This window comes from Cuculus canorus, chromosome 27 (assembly GCF_017976375.1).
Source record: "Cuculus canorus isolate bCucCan1 chromosome 27, bCucCan1.pri, whole genome shotgun sequence".
Classification (NCBI taxonomy): domain Eukaryota; kingdom Metazoa; phylum Chordata; class Aves; order Cuculiformes; family Cuculidae; genus Cuculus; species Cuculus canorus.
In genome coordinates, this window is record NC_071427.1 from 6,885,280 (window position 1) to 6,904,306 (window position 19,027).

At 51.6% G+C, this 19,027-nt stretch overlaps 1 protein-coding gene across 4 annotated transcripts in view; it reads right to left on the reverse strand.

Annotated features, from left to right (window-relative positions):
- Positions 1-43: 43 nt before the first annotated feature.
- STK11 (serine/threonine kinase 11) overlaps positions 44-19,027 on the reverse strand; it is a 45,155-nt gene continuing 26,171 nt past the window's right edge. Inside the window, exons 8-10 of one of the 4 annotated variants that reach the window (XM_054050099.1) lie at positions 11,934-12,127; positions 3,049-3,282; positions 44-659 (exon numbers count right to left, since the gene is read on the reverse strand). In XM_054050099.1, coding sequence (XP_053906074.1) covers positions 3,074-3,282; positions 11,934-12,127 — 403 coding nt within the window. In that variant the 3' untranslated portion in view covers positions 44-659; positions 3,049-3,073. The other 3 variants (XM_009568267.2, XM_054050101.1, XM_054050102.1) reach the window with 3 other exon arrangements.

Sequence of the window (19,027 nt, forward strand, 5' to 3'; positions counted from 1 at the left end):
TATTTTTTTTTTTCTTTTTAAAAAAAAAAGAAGAAAAGAAAAAAGACAATGAACGCCCCCATTCCCTTTTCCAAGCCCTTTACAGCATGCAGGTTTAATAGAGTTTTGCTTTGTCTTTAATACCTGTTGGGTTTTTTTGTTTCCTCATCTGGTTTATTTGAAACACATCACGATGTGTAGGAATCTCTAAATATACCGCAAATATAAACAAAAAAAAAAACAAACAAAAAAAAAAAAGAGGAAAATATATAATATATAACAGTAGTCTAAAACATAAAGTGCACGGCAATGGCTTTGCACGACTTCTACGCAGCCAGAGTGGGCACAGCCGAGGAGAGGGGGCTCATCCCACCCTTCCCATCGCAACAATTAAACCCAGAAATCAGTGTCTTGATTGGCAAAGAGTGATTGGGGGAGGAGGGGGCAGCATCTTTGCAGTTGGGGTGCAAAGATTCCAAGGTGGGATGTAAGGTCTGGCCACCACCATCAGCTTCTGGTTCCTGGGTGCTGTCCGGATCAGGGGCCGCAGGGAAGGTGGGGAGCAAGGACCGTGGGTTCCTCTGGTTTCATGTTTTGGATTGCAAGTAGAGTCCACTGCCAGGAGGGAGGCAGAGATGGGATGAGGGTGGGCGACGTGGGCTGGCCCAGGCCCTGGGACGCTGCTGGGGGGAGAACAAAGAGAGGGGGGGATCAGGCAGGGCAGGGCTGATGCAAACCCCAGCTCTGCTATGGACACGGGAGGGTCGCATCTTGATCCAGTCCCCGCTCCTGCTGGGATGGGAGCAAGAAAGGGGTCAGGGGCCTCTGTTCCAGCTCCAGAGAGAAGCACATGCTCAGGCACCCTGGCCTTGAAGTTGGGAAGCAAAAACCCAAGGGGAAAATGCTTTCAAGGAACTTCAACTATGCCAAGGAGAGAGGAGCGTATTCCTGCTTTCAGGAAAAATCATAGAACCATGGAATGATTTGGGTTGGAAGGACCTCAAAGCCCATCCAGTTCCACCCCCTGCCATGGGCAGGGAAATCTCCCACTGGATCCGGTTGCTCCAAGCCCCATCCAACCTAGCCTTGAACACCTCCAGGGATGGGGCAGCCACCACTGCTCTGGGCAACCTGGGCCAGGGCCTCCCCCCACATCGTGAAGAATTTCTTCCTAACGTCTAATCAAAGTCTTGCCCTCCTTCCAACTTAAAGCCATTCCTCCTCGTCCTGTTACTACAGACCCTTGGAAAAAGCCCCTCCCCAGCCTTCCTGGAGCCCCTTTCAGTCCTAGAAGCTGCTCTGAGGTCTCGCCCGAGCCTTCTCTTCTTCAGGCTGAACAACCCCAACTGTCCTACATGTGAGGTGCTCCAGTCCTGGACCGCAGGGCAGGAGGGCAGAGGCAGTGATGGAAACCAGCTCCAGCAGCTGGCATGGACCTTCTCCTTCCTGAAACAGCTGCCAAGGAGCCCCCATGCTGGGTACCCGAGCACGAAGGGGTGAGAGGAGCAGCAAATCCCAGGGGAGAGCCAGATCCAAGGCGTTTGCTTGCGGATGCGGTAGCTCCTCGTGCAGGTGACTCACTGCCAGCCATGAATTAAAGATGAAAGCTGCCAGCAGGGTCGAGCGCAGGGGCTGAGTGCAGGGCTGACAGCTGCGGGGGGAGGAACAGGCATTTTATTCCTGGCTTTTTTCTTTTTTTTCACACCACAAAGCCTGGTCGTGATCCAAGGCGATAACAGAACCTCAGCCCCTCTGAGCGCTGGTGACGAGCGCAAGCGTGAGGCCGGGGGTGGATGAGCACTGAACATGAGTCATTGCTGCCTCAGTTATGAATGAGGGGTGGGAAGAAGAGGACATGGCTGCAGAGCCGGGGAGGAAAGAGGCAGAAAGAGGCGGGGGAAGCAGGGAGGGTCCTCATCTTCCCTGTGGAGAGGAAGGGTCCACACGGCAACTTCCTAGACCAGAGGGAGATCCCCTGGGGTCTCTCTTAGGACACCTCTGGATGCTCAGCATCCCAGCCCCTCCGCAGGCCAGAAGCTTTGTGCTCTCCACAATCTGAGAGCAAAGAAAAGGAGAACAAGGGGTGAATCTGGTGCAGGGAAAGGGGTTGTTATGACGCAGCCTGGCTGCTGCCCGGAGTAGAGAAAGGATTATGCCAGCAGCTCCCTCCTGTCGCAGCACCAGCTTGCAAAGAGAGGGGAGAGCAGAGCCGTGCAGGCAGTAGAGCAGGACATAGGAAGAAGGGAGCACCGGGGGGGACCCCACTGGGCTATGCACCCTCTAGCATCACAGGGGATACAGGGTCTAAGTGCCAGGGACACCCACAGAGGGACACTCAGCACCTGGACCTTCCCCTCTCCACACCCAGGACCACAAAACACTCGTTCCAGCTCCTTCCCGCTGCCCACAGCTGCAGCAGAGCACTCAGAACTGTGGAATGGTTTGGGCTGGAAGGGACCTCAAAGCCCATCCAGTTCCTCCCCCTGCCATGGGCAGGGACAACTCCCACTGGATCAGGTTGCTCCAAGCCCCATCCAACCTGGCCTTGAACACCCCCAGGAATGGAGCAGCCACCACTGCTCTGGGCAACCTGGGCCAGGGCCTCCCCACCCTCACTGCAAAACATCTCTTCCTAAGACCTCATCTCAATCTCCCCTCTTTCAGCTGAAAACCGTTCCCCCTCATCCTCTCCCTGCACACCCTGATCAAGAGCCCCTTTCCAGCTTTCCTGGAGCCTCTGTCAGTACTGGAAGCTGCTCTAAGATCTCCCCAAAGCCTTCTCTTCTCCAGGCTAAACAACCCCAACTCTCTCAGCCTGGCCTTGAACAGGAGGTGCTCCAGCTCTCAGATCATTTCTATGGCCTCCTCTGGACTCAATCCATCAGCTCCATGCCCTCCCTGCGCTGAGGCTCACAGACACAGGCTCCAGGTGCGATCTCACCAGAGTGGAGCAGAGGGGCAGAATTCCCTCCCTCACCCTGCTGGCACCACTGCTCTGGATGCAGCCCAGGACAAGGTTGGTTTCTGGGCTGTGAGCGCACTTCCCTGTGAGGATGGGACCGTTGGTACCTGTGCAGGGTGCGGGGCTCCTGCCTCACTGCTGCTTGCAGGTGGAGAGCTTGCGGATCTTGCTGCTGGCAGAGCAGGCCTTGCGGGAAGGGTTAGAAGAGGCGCTCGCCCGCCGCTCTGCCTTCGATTTGGTGCTCAGCTGTCCCGTCTCTGTCCCGTTCATGCACACAGCCTTGGGCAGCGCTCTGCCCCAGCTCTGCCCGTTCTGCCCCGCCTCCTCCTCAGGCACCTGTCCTGCAAGGGAAGGGAGACAGTGAGGCAAAAGAGGTGGCCTCGAGCACCGCTGACACTGAAAAGCATCTCTTCCCCTCACCAGGAATGCACACTGCTCCAGATGGAAATCAGAGCCTGTTTCTACATCTTTCAGGACTGCAGAAGAGGCAGCCCCAATGGGGCATGAGTGAGGCAGCGAGCTTGAGACCACATCTCCCTCCCTGCTCCACCAAGAACTGCTTTTATCCATTTCTCCAGCAGCTAGTGGTCCCCTGTGCCCACCCTGAAGCCCTGGGCAAGATCCTGGACCCCTGGGCAGGATCCTGAACCCCTGGGCAGGAGCCTGGCTCCTCGCTAGGAAGCAGAGGGGCAGCAGTGGAGGAAGGCACTCCTTCCCCTCTTCCTCCTCCCTTCTCTGGAAAAGGGGGCAAATCTCACCCCATGCACTGACCTGCAGAGTCCCCAGGGGCTGAGGTGTTTGTGGAGCACATGCCCGACTGCTTTCGTGGCGCAGGGAAAGGTCTGTTGAGGCTGGTGGCACTGCTGGCTTTGGCAGTGGCTCAGCTGTGCCCTTGTCCCCTAAAGGGAACACCCAGATGGGAGAACGGCTTCAAACAGCCCCTCTACGGGCCAGCTCCAGGTGACTCAGCCTTTTCCAGAGGCACCTGCCCACTGCCATGGCCAGGTTGGGGCTCAGGGCACATTTGATCACCCGAGGAGTGACAAGGACGCAGGAGGGGACATGACTAGAGTTCCCAGCAGCAACACTTGCATCCCCAGCCAGGGCTGATGAGAGGAATCGTCAGGTTCCCAGATCCCCCCCACCAGATCCAGCCGAAGCAATTTCCTTCCAGCAGGAACGTCACGCTCCAGGGCCCTTCAGTTATGACTCAGAGCTTTGAGTGGAAGTGAAGGCTGTAAGACGATTATGTATAATTTTCTTTAAAGGATGCTCAATCCTTTCTCCGCCAAGGCTGACTGGCACGTCATCTCCCTGTACTTGTGCCAACCATCACCCCACTGGTGACTGGAGAGGAGAGGGACAGTGTGAGAGATGCTTCTCCTCTGGAGGAGAACAGTGGGGTCCACCTCAGACCCCTGTCCTGTCCTTCACCTCACCAGCTACCACTGCAAGGTCCTGTCCACTCCTATCCTCCACCCCCACACGGCTCCGACAGAGTCCAGCGCATCCTGGGCAGGTGAGGAGTCAACTGGGAAAGCTACAAGAGGACATGAAGGTCACCTTGTCTGGATGAAGTCACCTTCAGCGCCCAACTTCCTCTCTCTGCAGGGTTTATCCTGGGAAGAGGGATCAGAGACCCTCACCAAGCACAGGAGAAAGGAACCTGGACCCAGCATGGACCTCATCCCTCTGCCTGATGGGACTGAGTCACCAGTGCTGAGATCAGGAGCGCAGCACAGGCTGGAGCAGGGCAATGCCAGCACACTGGAGTAAAATACATCCCTGGAAATAAAGCAGCAGATTGAGCACTCCCATTGCCAGCACGGCCAGGCGAAGGCTGCAACTTCAGGGATCCAGAGAGGGGATTTCTACCCCAAAAAGGCTTCTCAGCAGAGCTGGGCAAGAGCAGGAAATACCTTGAGAAATCACTCTGCTGATTTGATCACTCTAGATCAAAGCAGTCAGTTCTTCAAGCTAAGTTGGCTGCACTCTAGGCTTGATAAGAAGAGCTCAGAGCACCTTCCAGGTGCTGTGGTTTGGATGCTCCAACTGCTCCAGCAAACCAGCGCTGGACCTTCAGCCATTCAAACTGGGATAAGGCACTGCTGGTCCATCATGGGCTGGGGACAGGGATCCAAAAACAGCAGGAGAGGAAGGGTTGGTCAGACCTGGCTGTTGTAGGGTTATTCTGGGTTACAAGTGCAAGTGATTCCCCAAAGGAACTGCCAGTGAGAAGGGATCTGCATCCCTTCCTGACAGCCTCGAGGCTTTGACACAGCTCCCTGTCACTGCCTGGCTGTCGCTTACCTGAGTGTTTCTGCCTCGCTATGGGGAGACCAGGACAAGGATGCACTGGCCTGGGGCACCTGGTGGCTTCATGCGGCCAAGCCCAGCGCTGCCAGAGCTGACGGCACCCACTGCACTCCCAAGGGAGCCTGTCCAGCCTTGCACCTCTTAGGAAACACAGCTCCAGCCCCTTGCACAGCTCGCCAGTGCATGGAGGCACCCTGAAGATCTGTCTTTACCTTCTGAACATGACTGGCAAGGCCAGAGGCTCAGGAACACGAAGCAGCTGTGCTTGACTGTGCACTCTTGGCCCTGCTATCGATCTCACCAGCTTCCAACTTCTGACCACTTTGGCGGGAGTAACACGGTAGAAAGGGCTGAGGTGTCCAAGCTCTCAGCCCCTCCAGAAGCGGGGCCAGGTCGGCCTGGAGCTCCTCCAGGGATGGGGCTCTTCCTGGTGCCTCGGAGCAGGACAGCTTGCCAGCGGGCCAAGCTGTGGCCCCTGAGCAGTGCAGCCCAGCTGTATCCCCCCAATCTAGGTGTTAGGGCTTTTCCTCTTCTCCCTGCACCACAACTGCACATCCAGAGCCTCAAATCACACCATTCAGAGCAAAGGTGAGCACCGATCCTTCCCCTCCCTCTGCTGAACTCAGGCCAAGTCGATTAATGTTTCTGACAGGGGAGGGAAAAAAACCCAAACATAGTATCATAGAATGGTTTGGGTTGGAAGGGACCTCAAAGCCCATCCAGTTACAACCCCTGCCACATGGGCAGGGACAACTCCCACTGGATCCACTTGCTCCAAGCCCCATCCAACCTGGCCTTGAACACCTCTAGGGATAGGGCAGCCACCACTGCTCTGGGCAACCCGGGCCAGGGTCTCCCCACCCTCATTGTAAGAAACAGCTCATTTGTCTTCTGTGCGACTCTTCCCTCCTCCTTCTCCCACCGTGCTTCCAAAGCACAGTCTTCGGAGTCTATTATGGATATCAAGGAGGGAGGGTGAGCTGCAAGCTAATTTTACCTCCTTCACCAATGACAGTTGCTGACGTTCAAATTAATGAAAATAAGAACTCAACATGGGATGAGTCTTGGCAACCGCCTGCCCACGCGGAAGGCAGCGACCCAGCTCTGTCTGTTGGAACAGCCGTATCCTACCTCATCAGTGCTGGCTGAGCAGGGCTAAAAATACAATAAATAAAAGGAGGGCGGAGAAGTGCTGGGAACGTGCTTTCTCGTCCTTGCCACCTCTTGCATTTCTTTCATGGCTCTATACAACTCATTCAGGCACAGAAAAGGTTGCAAAATCAAACCATGAAGAGCTTTTGAATCGCTGTGTTTGTCAGACACAAACAAGCATATGATACAGAGTTCAGAACACACCTTTTCAAGCAACCAGGGTTTAACTCTCCAGCCCTTTATTTTCTAGCCTTTTGCTGAGGGAGCAAAACAAAAAGAACCAGCCTGGAGCTGCGCAGCCCATCTGCCTTTGCAGGACACAGGGCTGTGGCAAGGGAAGGGGTTAATGGGAGGGGAGAAAAAAGGCCGAGCGCAGACTTCTAAATCTGAAACAGCAGCACAAAGGCAGCAAGCAAGATGCTTACATCCATTTATTACGCACGCTACCTCCCTTCAAATAAGAAGGCAGCCGCTTCTGGAGAGAATGCTCTGCCACATGATCTGCTCTCCTCAGCACTTCCCTTGGATGAGATGTTTAACACCGATTGAACGGGGACCATGTAACATTTAAAGCTCTCTACAGAGCTGCATCCATCTTTAAATAACCTTTTAAAAATAAAAGAATATTCTCAAAGCCCCCTTTTCTTCCTCTGAAGAACACAAGACGTAATGAGGTTCCCTCTTTTCCCCTCCCGAACCAAACACCCACTCCCACCCATGAGTCATCCGCACTCCTGCTCTCACTGCCCCACAGAATCTCAGCTGAATCGATCACTCATCTACAGGGGTTTGATGTATTTATTTGACTGTGTTGTCACCGTTGGAATTGTAACACTCACGGGGAGCTGAGCAAGTTCTGGAGGATCCTGCAGGAAGACTCGGTTAACACAGGATGGAAGTTTACTCCCTGTGCAAGCTGCTCCCCTGCAAATCCAGCGGGGCACAGGACACCCGTGCTAGGATCGCCTGGGCCCCTAATTCCTCCTTGCATCTTGTTAGGAGCGTTGTGCTTCTAGGGAGGGCATTTCTGTCCATCACAAACATCAAACCCGTACACTGCACTTTTACACCCCACCTCACCAGCCCCTCTTACCCTTCTTTTGGTGAACAGCCCTATTTTATGGTCTCTCCACAGACCCCATGAGTAGCCTGAGCTCTGTCACAGCTGGATCAGCAGTTGGAGGATGAAGCAGAGGATTGTCCATCGCAGCAGGACAGTTCTCAGCTGTTCAGGGGTTAAATCTAAACCAAATTTGTTCCTGCTGGATTTGGGGGCACTCTGGGCTGTGCTTTGTCCTTTGCAGGGCAAGCCAAGCCAGAGGTGATTTGTCTGAAGGAGAAGAATTTGTTCCACACTCAAACACATTCCCAAATCGAGGGTGGTACTGAGCCTCACGTGTCTAGGCTCTGCCACCTCCTAAGCCATGGCCCTGCCTGACAGCGAGAGATGCTCAGCAGCAGCAGGAGAGCATTCAGAAATCCTCCTCCTGCTCCAGATGGTTCCCTGGTGACTTCCTGAGCTCCAGCCCACAGCTGGGCTGCTTGGTTTGATGGTCCCCCAATGATCCACCCTTCATGGATGCATCTAACTCAGTCCCCAACGCCACAGCTGCTGGGAAGAGGGCATTGACTGCCTCCAAACAATGTTTTATTTCACTGTCTTCTTGAGCAATTAAGCAACAATTCTTGAAATAACTGGAAAGTTAAACCTTGTCACTGTTCACCAGTTAAGTTAAACCAAAACCACCTACAGCCCACCCATCCTTGCTAAATAACACAGGAAGTGCTGGTCACAACTAACCCCTAGGTCTCTAATTCCTCTGAAACAGCACAAACTACATTAGAACTTAAAAAAAATCTTCCAATAATTAGACTGTCATCTTCTGAAATCACAGCACTTATTTGTGTTTAAATATTGCTGTTTGTGTTCGGAGTCTTTAACAGCTGATACTCCTGCTCCAGAAATGATCTCCCACTACCGGAGTCACCTGCCTGCATGTGGGGGGTCCATCCAGCTCCATGGCAGATGGATGCGGCTGCTGGAGGGGCGTCTGCACCAGCACAGACCAGGCTCCATCCCCACGACGTGGGATGCAGCCACAGCCTCAGACTGGCGGTCAAACGGCGGGCAGGTGTCACACATGGGCACAACGCTTCACCCAGAGCTGAAGGCTTCCCAAAGCCTTCCCTTCTGTAGGCTGAACAACCGTATCTCGCACGCTCTGCTGTTCTTTGGAGGAAAGGCAGAGCGTAGTGTTCTTCCAAACGGCAGAGCCCATCCACATCAGCCAGGACAGACAGCTCTGTCCTGGGGCTGCTGGACACACAGCTATTCACTGATGTTGGAAGTCTGCCTAAGCTGCCACTTTTAATCACTCTGTGATTAAAAGTGTGAAGTGCATAAAGCAGGCTAATCACAACTGGAAGAGTTAAAAAGAACACACATACTTTAACTAAGGCGAGAACAGACAGAAATGCATCTTCTGTACAGAGTCACTTGTGGGGCAGGTCTGCAGGAATGGGCCAGATTCCACAAGCTGGGAAACCCACTCTGAAAAGGTCATAAACCACCTCCTGCTGCAGTATCCTGAACCCTTGCTTAACAATACAGAAGCAAAACCTACAGAAATATTCCATTGCAGAACAGTTATCTACCAGTTGTCATGGAGATAGGTAGGATCCTGGTGAAGCTTGGGGAGATGATCCTGCACTCTCCAGTCTCTGCCATTAGCTCAGGCCACAGGAAGCCCAGAAGAGCAGGGGCTTTGGGTCCTAGGCTACGCTTCACGCTCCTCTTCTGTGCCCGTGGCTGACAAGAGCACGGCTTCCTCTCCAAACAGCTTGTCATGACTGCTCAGCGCTCCACTCTGTCCGCTAAGCCCTGCCTCAGCTTCCTCCTCTGCAGCTGGGAACGCACAGGGATGCAACAGAGCGCTGTTAGAGAGAGGGACATACTTTTCCTCTAGACTGACGCCAAAACAGCAGAGACAGGCTCTCCTGTGTGCTCCTGGGCTGGCTGTGAGACAGTCAGGTACTCAGAGCAATGGATCAACCCTCACAGAGGTTACCGTCTGGAAGGCTGGCCTACAATGGAGGTTACAGGCACACACGGATCAGCCATACCTTCCTCCTGCCTGGAGGAGCTGGAAGTCAGCTCAAAAAGGAAAATGTAGAATTAGAAAGGGATGTAAACAATACTGGTTATTACGGATTTTCAAGCCTGGCAGCCTCATCATTGTGCTCAGGCCGTGCTGTCTATGATGGGGTTTCCAGCCCTGCACTTCCATGGAATTGTGTCTCAGGCCCTTGTGAATGGGCTGTTCCCAGCGAGAGTGCTTGCAGAGGGGAATGGCTGATCTTCTCAACAGGAGATGCATCTGGAGTCCTCTCCTTTCCTGCCTCTGTGCTTAGAAAAGGCCTAGCAATCCTGTTTGCGCTCCAGTGAGTCTATCATGTTTTTAAGAGGATCGTAGCATCACAGTCATGAAATGGTTTGCGTTGGAAGGGACCTCAAAGCCCATCCAGTCTCACCCCCTGCCACAGGCAAAGACACCTCCCACTGGAACCACTTGCTCCAAGCCCCATCCAACCTGGCCTTGAACACCTCCAGGGATGAGGCAGACACCACTGCTCTGGGCAACCTGGGCCAGGGCCTCACCACTCTCACAGCAAACCATTTCTCACTAAGATCTCAACTTCCCCTCTTTCAGCTGAAAACCATTCCCCCTTGTCCTATCCCTGCACTCCCTGATCAAGAGACCCTCCCCAGCTTTCCTGGAGTCCCTGTCAATACTGGAAGCTGCTCTAAGGTCTCCCCACAACCTTCTGTTCTCCAGGCTGAACAACCCCAACTCTCTCAGCCTGTCCTCTATGGGAGGTGCTCCAGCCCTCTTTGCCCTCTTTTCAAACCAGCCGCCACTGAGCTTTGAAGAAAGGCTTGGCCCTGGTCAGATCCTAGCACAAAAGTCTGCGGGATGCAAGAGAGCACACGACGGAGCTCTGCAGGTCACACAGCTGGCACTGAGACATCAGTTCTATTAGAAAAGGTTATAAAGTACCCAGCTGCCACCAATGAATCAGTACTTGGAAGCAGATTTATTTCACTTTGATGAGGCTCCCTTCATCTTGCAGTTTCCACCTCCAACCCACCTACACATCCATGCAGACACTCTGGTGGGGACATTACCTGGGGTATCAGCACAGGGTCAAACACTGGCATGGTGACGTGGGCTCCAAACAGCCTCTCCCTTCTCCCCTTGGAAGACATTGCCTGCGAAGCCAACCTTGTTTCAAGTTTTTGGCCAAAGAAATGTTGAGCACTGGGTTTGAGACTTAATACAATTCAAAGCCTGACACTTTGCTCTTCCTCGATGGTGCTTCAAAAAAGCAACTTCTGCCTAACCAGGGAACTGAAAGAAAAATGAGGTCTGAGGTGCAAGATCTGGTGAAAACAGACCCTGCTTTTGTTCAGGTCCACAGACGCCTACCAGGCCACTGCTAAGGAAGAACCACAGCAATGTGGTTAGTCCTGAACTACAGAAACTGGGGCTCTAATCACACCTCTAATCACACTGATAAAGCACTCAGCACCCCTACAATTAGCATTGAAACTTTCCCTCCAAAACAATTAAACAACGCTGGAGTAATTAATCTAGGAACTCGCGTTCGGTTGATGAGAACACAGGCAGCGAGACAAAGAAGCTGCTGCAGTGACCGGTCGGTACGGCCAGGACCGTAACACTGAGCAGTCTTTGTCCTCAACCCCACCACAGCCTCACAGCCCTCTGCTCCCCAGCTGTACGGCTGATGGGCACAGAGAGGCCAGAGAAGGAAGACCACTCAACTACAACCACTCTGCCAGAACCACTGGTTAAAACCACAGATACAGCCCCATCCATTCTGGCTGGTTTACCTTAAACAACAGGAAATCCCTAATAACGACAGAATTGCTTCTGTCACCAGAGACACCACGACTGAGCAGAAAAAAGTTCTCAGTGTGAGGCTCCAAGGACCCTTCTTCCCCGGATGTGCCATGTCCTCTGCACACTGAGTCACTGTAGGGCCCTGGCCCACAAGAACTAGGAGTCTAGCAAAGAGAATTAAATGTTCTAAACAACAGAGTCCAGTGAGAGCAAGCTATTACTGGAGGAAGGAATTGGCATGTGGGTAACACACAGGAAGGGGCGCCTTCGCTGATCAAATAAAGGACTGAGGCATCCGGAGCATCACGGCTCACTCACCACGCATCACTCACACCACTTAACAATCAATAGCCTCCTCTGCTGCTGAGATGATTATTCAGACCATGAGGCCTTTCCTAAAAAGACTTAGAATTATAGAATCATGGAACGGTTTGGGTTGGAAGGGACCTTAAATCAGCCAGTTCCAAACCCCTGCCATGGGCAGGGACACCTCCCACCGGATAAGGTTGCTCCAGGCCCCATCCAACCTGGCTTTGAATCTTAAGACATATAAAACAAAAAGCCGTTTCTGCCCTACCCACCCCATCATTGTTCTCTTCTACCTGGTACTGTGAAGTCCTGAGTGTAGATGATATCATCTTCAATGTCATACAAGTCATCATCCTCTTCCTCATTGTAGCCATGCAGATCTTCCAGATAAGGCACCGCCGTCATGCTTCTCCACCGGTCCTTTGTCTCCGGGCTGGGGGGTATGGGCACCAGAGCCTCTGCCTGAGCGTGTTTCTTACGAAACCAACTGAGGAGAGAAGAGCAGAGTTCCATCAGCAGAGTTTCCCTTTCAGAAGGCCTGGAGAAACCTCAGATGGTCCCATTCTGCCCTAATATTCAAAGGGAGGTGCAGTTTGTTTAGAGGAAACTTCCCAGCCAGTTTTATGCCACTGCAGGCTTTTAATGTGACACTGAGAGGCAAGCGTCAAGAAGAGTAACTGACAGCACTGCAGGGACACCAGGAGCCCTGTATAGCCACTCTGTGAGCTGCTCCAGCCACCCAGCGCTGTCAGTGAAGGAGAAACAGCTCTGCCTGCATAGGAATGTTTCTCCATCACCAACCGAAGGCCAAACTACCCACCTGTAAATGAAAACACATCACTAGAGCTCCTGAGTTGTACTGGCAGAGAAAGCAGAAACAGAGAAACTTCTGGCCTAAAGCTGAGGGTGATCCAGGCTGCAGGGTGTCAGTCCCAGGAGAGCAGTATTTACTTTATCTCCTTTAACAGGCAGTTTTCAACAAAAGCACAGCAAAACTATTTATACTTTATCTCCTTACCCCACCTGTGTATTAAGGGTCTTCTATTACTATTAAAACCAGTAGCCCCAGTGTTACCACATGCCCAGCAGCTGATCGCAGCTCTCCTGACCTGCAGCCTGCCTTCCTAATAAACTTTGGAATTGGTACTGGTTATCACAGAACGGTTTGTGTTGGAAGGTACCTCAAAGCCCACCCAGTCCCATCCCCTGCCATGGGCAGGGACACCTCCCAATGGATCTGTTTGCTCCAAGCCCCATCCAGCCTGGCCTTGAACCCCTCCAGGAATCGGGCAGCTACCACTGCTCTGGGCAGCCTGGGCCAGGGCCGCATCACCCTCACAGCAAAATATTTCTTCCTAAGATGTTCTCTCAATCTCCACTCTTTCAGCTGAAAACCATTCCCCCTCGTCCTGTCCCTGCGCCCCCTGATCAAGAGCCCCACCCCAGCTTTCCTGGAGCCCCTGTCAGTACTGGAAGCTGCTCTAAGGTTTCCTTGGAGCCTTTTCTTCTCTAGGCTGAACAACTGCCAACTCTCTCAGCCTGTCGGTTGTTCCTGTGCAAACACCACTAAGAAAGGAAAGAAAAGTCTCACCAGATCAAGGATCTCCCGGGCTCACCGTGTTACACTGTATGCAGATGTCAGGTACCTGAACAAAGAGATGTTCAGAGTCCTGCACAGCAGGAGGCAGCCTAGTAGGTCTGGAAGGTCTGAGCCTTTTTCCTCTTTTAGAGTTTACTTCAGGCTACAAAAGGTGCTGCTGCTGCAGGGAGCGACTTAACAACTCACTGGAAGTACACCTCAAAAATAGGGCAAGGCCTAAAATACTAAAGATCTAAAATTACCCCCTTATGGCATATTCCCTTCTCATCCTGAAGGCTGCTGCCCTAGACCAGCCTGATGTGACATGAGTGCTTCCCCTCCACAGCTTGCCCAGTATCCAGTAGCTTCTGTCGAATAATGTCTGCAGAGGGCTTGGAGCCAGGCACCAAAAGGCTCTTCTAAACCTGAGCCATCTGCTTTTTATCACTTCAGTTCCAAATTCATTTCAGGAAGTAAGGGTTGGATGCACCCCCTGCTCGCAAGAACTGTAATTATAATTTTGTTCTAGTCTTACATCACTTTGACACTCGGCCTAAAACAGCACTCCAACAAAGCCGTCCAGTAAAGGCAAGGAGTCAGGAGATAAACAAATGAAAATGTAGCTACTGGGAGAGTTCCGTTTTAGTTTCCGATCCACTAGTCTTTTTCCTCTCATCTTCCTTTCCCTTCTCCCTGAAGGAAGGAAATTGGGAGCCCAACTGCCCGGTTTTAGCTGCCAAAATTGGCTGAGACAGGGCTAAACCGTGATAGATTCAAAGAAGTGAGTCCTTATCCAGAAACCCTGCCTCATGATTCACATCCTCAAGCCGTTTTCTTCACAGTGACCGAGTTTTACAGCAGGGTGCTGCACCGAGGAAGGCAGCAGCTTTGCAGTAAGGAAGAGTGGAGCAGCCTCTGGAGATTAATCTTTTAAAAGGAAAGGTATTTTGGTTCATCACGGAACATGTCAACATCACACAAGGAATCACATTCCATCCTTACAGTCTGAACAGACAGGCAGCAGCCCAGCAGCAGGGCCTGGCTGGACACCGGTGCAGAGCTACTGGCACAGCTGCCATGGCCATGCCAGGACCATAACAGCAGCCACAGGGAACGCAGCACAGGCTGTGAAAGCAACAGAGAACTGGACACAGATCTGATTTGTCAAATACAACCTCTGGTGCGCGGGGCAGCATTGCAATGTGAAGCAAAATGCTATCCCAGCCACCGGGCCAGCAGGAAGCAAGCAGGGCAAACACAATAAGGTTTTGGCCAGCCCTGCGGATGGCTGCCTTAGCAATGTGCATGGTGCACAGCCTTCCTAATTTGATTGTTTGGTTTCCTTTCCTTAGGAGACTGCTTTCATCTAGGAAGCAACAGCCGAGACAGCAAATTCAGCCTTGGCTGCTCCAGTACCATCTCCCGCAGGAGCAGAGCTACCAGCTATTTCTGCCAGGGGCACTGGAGCCAAAGGGACCCAAATGAAATGCCAGGGACCTATGGAGAATGGAACATACAGGACAAACAAGATTAGAATGACTGCGATGAAAAGGAGGATTTTAAAGGGAGAAAGCCTAGAAATCTATAGCAACTGGGGTTTTATTTTGATGTATTTCAGCTCTGCCTCTTTCTTTCCTTCTGTCCTACTTACCAGGAGTGTAAAAATAGGTTTTTATTAACAGCAGAAACCTGAATCACTGTACTCTAGGCACAATGCGTCCATCCTCTGGGAGGTGATTTCAAACATTTGCATATTCATAAATGCTAATGAGAGTGCAAAGCGAGAAGAGAAGAGAAGAGAAATTCATTGAAGTTCCAGGAAAATCAAAGACCTCTTGGAAGGAGCCTCAAGCAGTTCTGCATGGAGTAGCAGAGTATTTCCCAGCAAGCAGTTTTCCAGCAGGGACAGAGATTCTACTTTCTGCACTGGTGCGAAATGTTATTAGGTAAGATTTGCTCCCCACCCGAGGACCATGGGCTCCATCAAATACCCAAATCCAGCTCAAAAAGCCACTAAGCCAGATGAGAGGAAATGGCCTCAGGTTATGCCAGGGAGGTTTAGATTGGATATCAGAAAAAAAAATCCTTCATGGAAAGAGTGGTGAAGCACTGGCAGAGGCTACCCAGGGCAGTGGTGGAATCTCCATCCCTGGAGGGCTTCAAAAAGCATGTAGATGTGGCAATTTGGGATAAGGTTTAGTAGGGATGGTGGTATTGGGCTGGTAGTTGCACTAGATGAGCTTACAGGTCTTTTCCAACCCCAATGATTCTATGAAATCATTTCTCACTACTTTGCAAGCTTGTTGAGAACACTCGTGAAGCTCAGGAACTCTGGGCGGCAGCAGCACAGGTTTAATTGTGATCCCACCAGTTAAGGAGTGATGTCCAGACAGACATTGTTATAGTCTACAGGGAGATAGGACAAGGAGGGTCAAGGACTGAATGAAAGAAGGAATCTGGGTCGACCTATGCTTAATGAGCCTGTCTGGTTTGCAGCTTCCAGCTCAGATTTCACATCAGAAGTCATCATTCTGCTCTTTTCAAGTTCTGGTATAAGCACGGTTAAAATAAGAATCAATAAGCACAGCTGCAGCTTCCAAATACTCCCCGAATTTCCAATTCACTCCCCATTCTGGGTCACAAACATTTCAGTTTACTTGCTTTGTGTATAGACCATTTTCCCTGAAAGCAGATGCCAAGCTGCAGATCAAAACCCTACCAGCAAAGAGGGGTTCTGAACGATTCTCTGCCTCCCATGACACCACACAAGGGCTGCACACTTGCTGGAAGGTCACCACAACCACAAGAAGTGACTGATAGGAATTGGACTCAGTGATCCTTGTGGGTCCTTCCAACTCAGGACATTCTATGACAGCATTCCAGTTCCATTCAGTCCTCTCACAGATGAACATGGAAGGTGCACACTAGTATGTGATGAAGAAAGGCAACACAGGCAAGCAACAGATCTATAGCAACATCCCTGCAATCACATCTTCCACTCCTGCAACATTAAGAGATGCCCTAGTTCTTAAGTCAGATTCATAAAAGACTAGAAACAAGTAAGAACGAGTTTTACCCTGGCTGATGGCACAGCTAAAGGTCACAGTTCGGACTGCAGAGAGCAGAGGTGTACCAAGCACAGATGGAGACTCACATCCTTTAAGACACCAGACACAGCTGCATCATGAAGTCAATTTGCAGAACATGGGTTGAACCACCAAAGACTCCTTCCAAGTTCCACTCCTTGTCCCCCTCCGCTCCACTCTGGTGAGGCCTCACCTGTAGCCCCATGTTCAGTTTTGGAGTCCTCAGCACAGGAAGGACATGCAGCTGTTGGAGCAAGTCCAGAGGAGGCCACAGAGATAATCTAAGGGCTGGAGCACCTCCTGTACAAGGATAGGCTGAGAGAGTTTGGGTTGTTCAGCCTGGAGAAGAGAAGGCCTTGGGGAGACCTTAGAGCACCTTCCAGTGCTGAAAGGGGCTGCAGGAAAGCTGGGGAGAGGCTCTTGATCAGGGAGTGCAGGGATAGGATGAGGGGAATGGTTTTCAGCTGAAAGAGGGGAGACGAGATCTCAGGAAGAAATGTTTTCCTATGAGGGCTGGGAGGCCCTGGCCCAGGTTGTCCAGAGGGTAGAACTGGATGGGCTTTGAGGTGCCTTCCAACCCAAACCATTCCATGATTCGTGTGCTTGCCACAGGGAAGGCAGGCAGAGCCAGGTGCCTTGGCAAGAAGGTAAACAAAGAACGCTTTTTGTGCATGTCCTACCAGGGGGGATCACTGCCCGACATCACAGATAACAGATGGTGATAGCCCACGAGCATCCATAGAGCAGAGGGTAAGTGAAACCCCTACCACTACCTCAAATTCAGGCATGGAAAACAAGAAGCACACTCAGCACCTACAAAGGAACATACAGTAGCACCACTCACAGATTTCCAAGTGGTTTGGAGCCCAGGATTTGAACCACACAGCAGAGCATCCAACAGCCATCCCCAAACCTTGTAGGGAGGGCGATAGGGTGAGCAAACAGACTTCAGGAGGTGACACCGGCCCAGCAGGTTAATGTGCTCCTACACTAATAAAAGGCGGAAGTGCCTTCCCTTTCTCACTCTAAACTCTTGCAATCGTATCTATGACTGAACAAATTAAGTGTGACACTTCTGGAGAAGGAAGGCACGATGGTTGCCTTGGAAACAATGGACAGAGGTAGAATTCTGCATCCACTCCATCACTTTAAGTGCTGCAGCAGGGTCAGCAAATTAGGTGCAAAAGGTGGTATATGAGCATTGAGCTCTTCAGGAAAAGCACAGGGTAGAGAGGCGATGAAGAATAATCCACGGGGAGCAGGCTGCTAACTCCTTGGCTCCCAGCAGCTTTGTGCCCTTGCCCCAGGAGCACAAAATATACACAGAGATGAACCAAAACTGTCAAGGTTCCCATTGAACATCATCCTGTTCAGATCCTTCTGGGAAGAGCAGGATTCAAGGCTCTTTCATTGTTATTCAAGGCTCAGCTCTGGCAGTTCAGAACTCTTAGATGAGAGGCTTAGAGAGTTTTAATTCATTGCAATTTACAACTCACAGGTCTGAGCTACTGCACAGACTCTGAGCAGGTTTGAAGAGGCTCTGAAAGCAAAGAGGAGAATTCAGCCTTGTCCTGCTGGATTAAAACAAAACACAGAACTGTAAGTGTGATGCAAGAATTCAGCTAGAGAGCAAGGAGAGGAAGAAGGCAGCTGGCAGGTATGAAGCTCAGCAGACTCTTCCCACAGCATTTGTCAGATAGGGCTGCCATGACCGAGGGGAAGCATTTGGAGGAGCTGACAAGAAAGAAAGGAATGGCAGAGCTACCGTGTGCCTGGCTGTGTTCATTGCCTCCTGCAGCAATGCTGCTCCATGGAAAAATACTCAATACCTCCTCAGCACAATTATGCATTTTATCCTCGATCCCACTATAAAAGCAAGAAACACCACTTCATGGAAGGTGTTATGGATATGTGAGCTGTTTATCCAGACCTGGGTGGATCCTGAGTGCCTGGCTCCATAGCCACAGGACACCTGCTCTGTGATGCTCCTCCCCTTGAGCCCTTCCCCACAGGGCAGAGTGACACAGCCCCTTCCCATCATGCTGACATGAGCCTGTTCTAAACAGTGTTTGGCTCCCACACAGAACCCATTGCCAGGACACAGGCTAAAAGAGTTCGAGTTGTTCAGCCTGAAGAAGAGAAGGCTCCATGGAGACCTCAGAGCAGCTTCCAGTACCGAAAGGGGCTCCAGGAAAGCTGGGGAGGGGCTCTTGATCAGGGAGGGCAGGGACAGGATGAGAGGGAATGGTTTTTCAGCTGAAAGGGGGGAGATATTGAGAGAAGATCTTAGGAAGAAATGTTTTCCTGTGAGGGTAGGGAGGCCCTGGCCCAGGTTGCCCAGAGCAGTGGTGGCTGCTCCATCCCTGGAAGCATTCAAGGCCAGGTTGTATGGGGCTTGGAGCAACTGGATCCATTGGGAGGTGTCCTTGGCCATGGCAGGGGATGGAACTAGATGGGCTTTAAGGTCGCTTTCGATCCAAACCATTCTATGATTCCATAATGACACAAGGGCCATTCCTGTTGATTTTCAGTGCATTTCGGGAATCTCCAGTGTCTGTATTAGCAAGCCACCACGAACATCAGCTCAAAGACTTAAAATGAGACTTTCAGAGACATGGAAAGGCTCTACGTGATTCTGGTTTGAGACAGCATCCATCCCAGCAGGGCAGCCCGGGTGGTTTCTATAGCGTAGCTTCTGTCCTTCCCACACAGAAATCTAAGG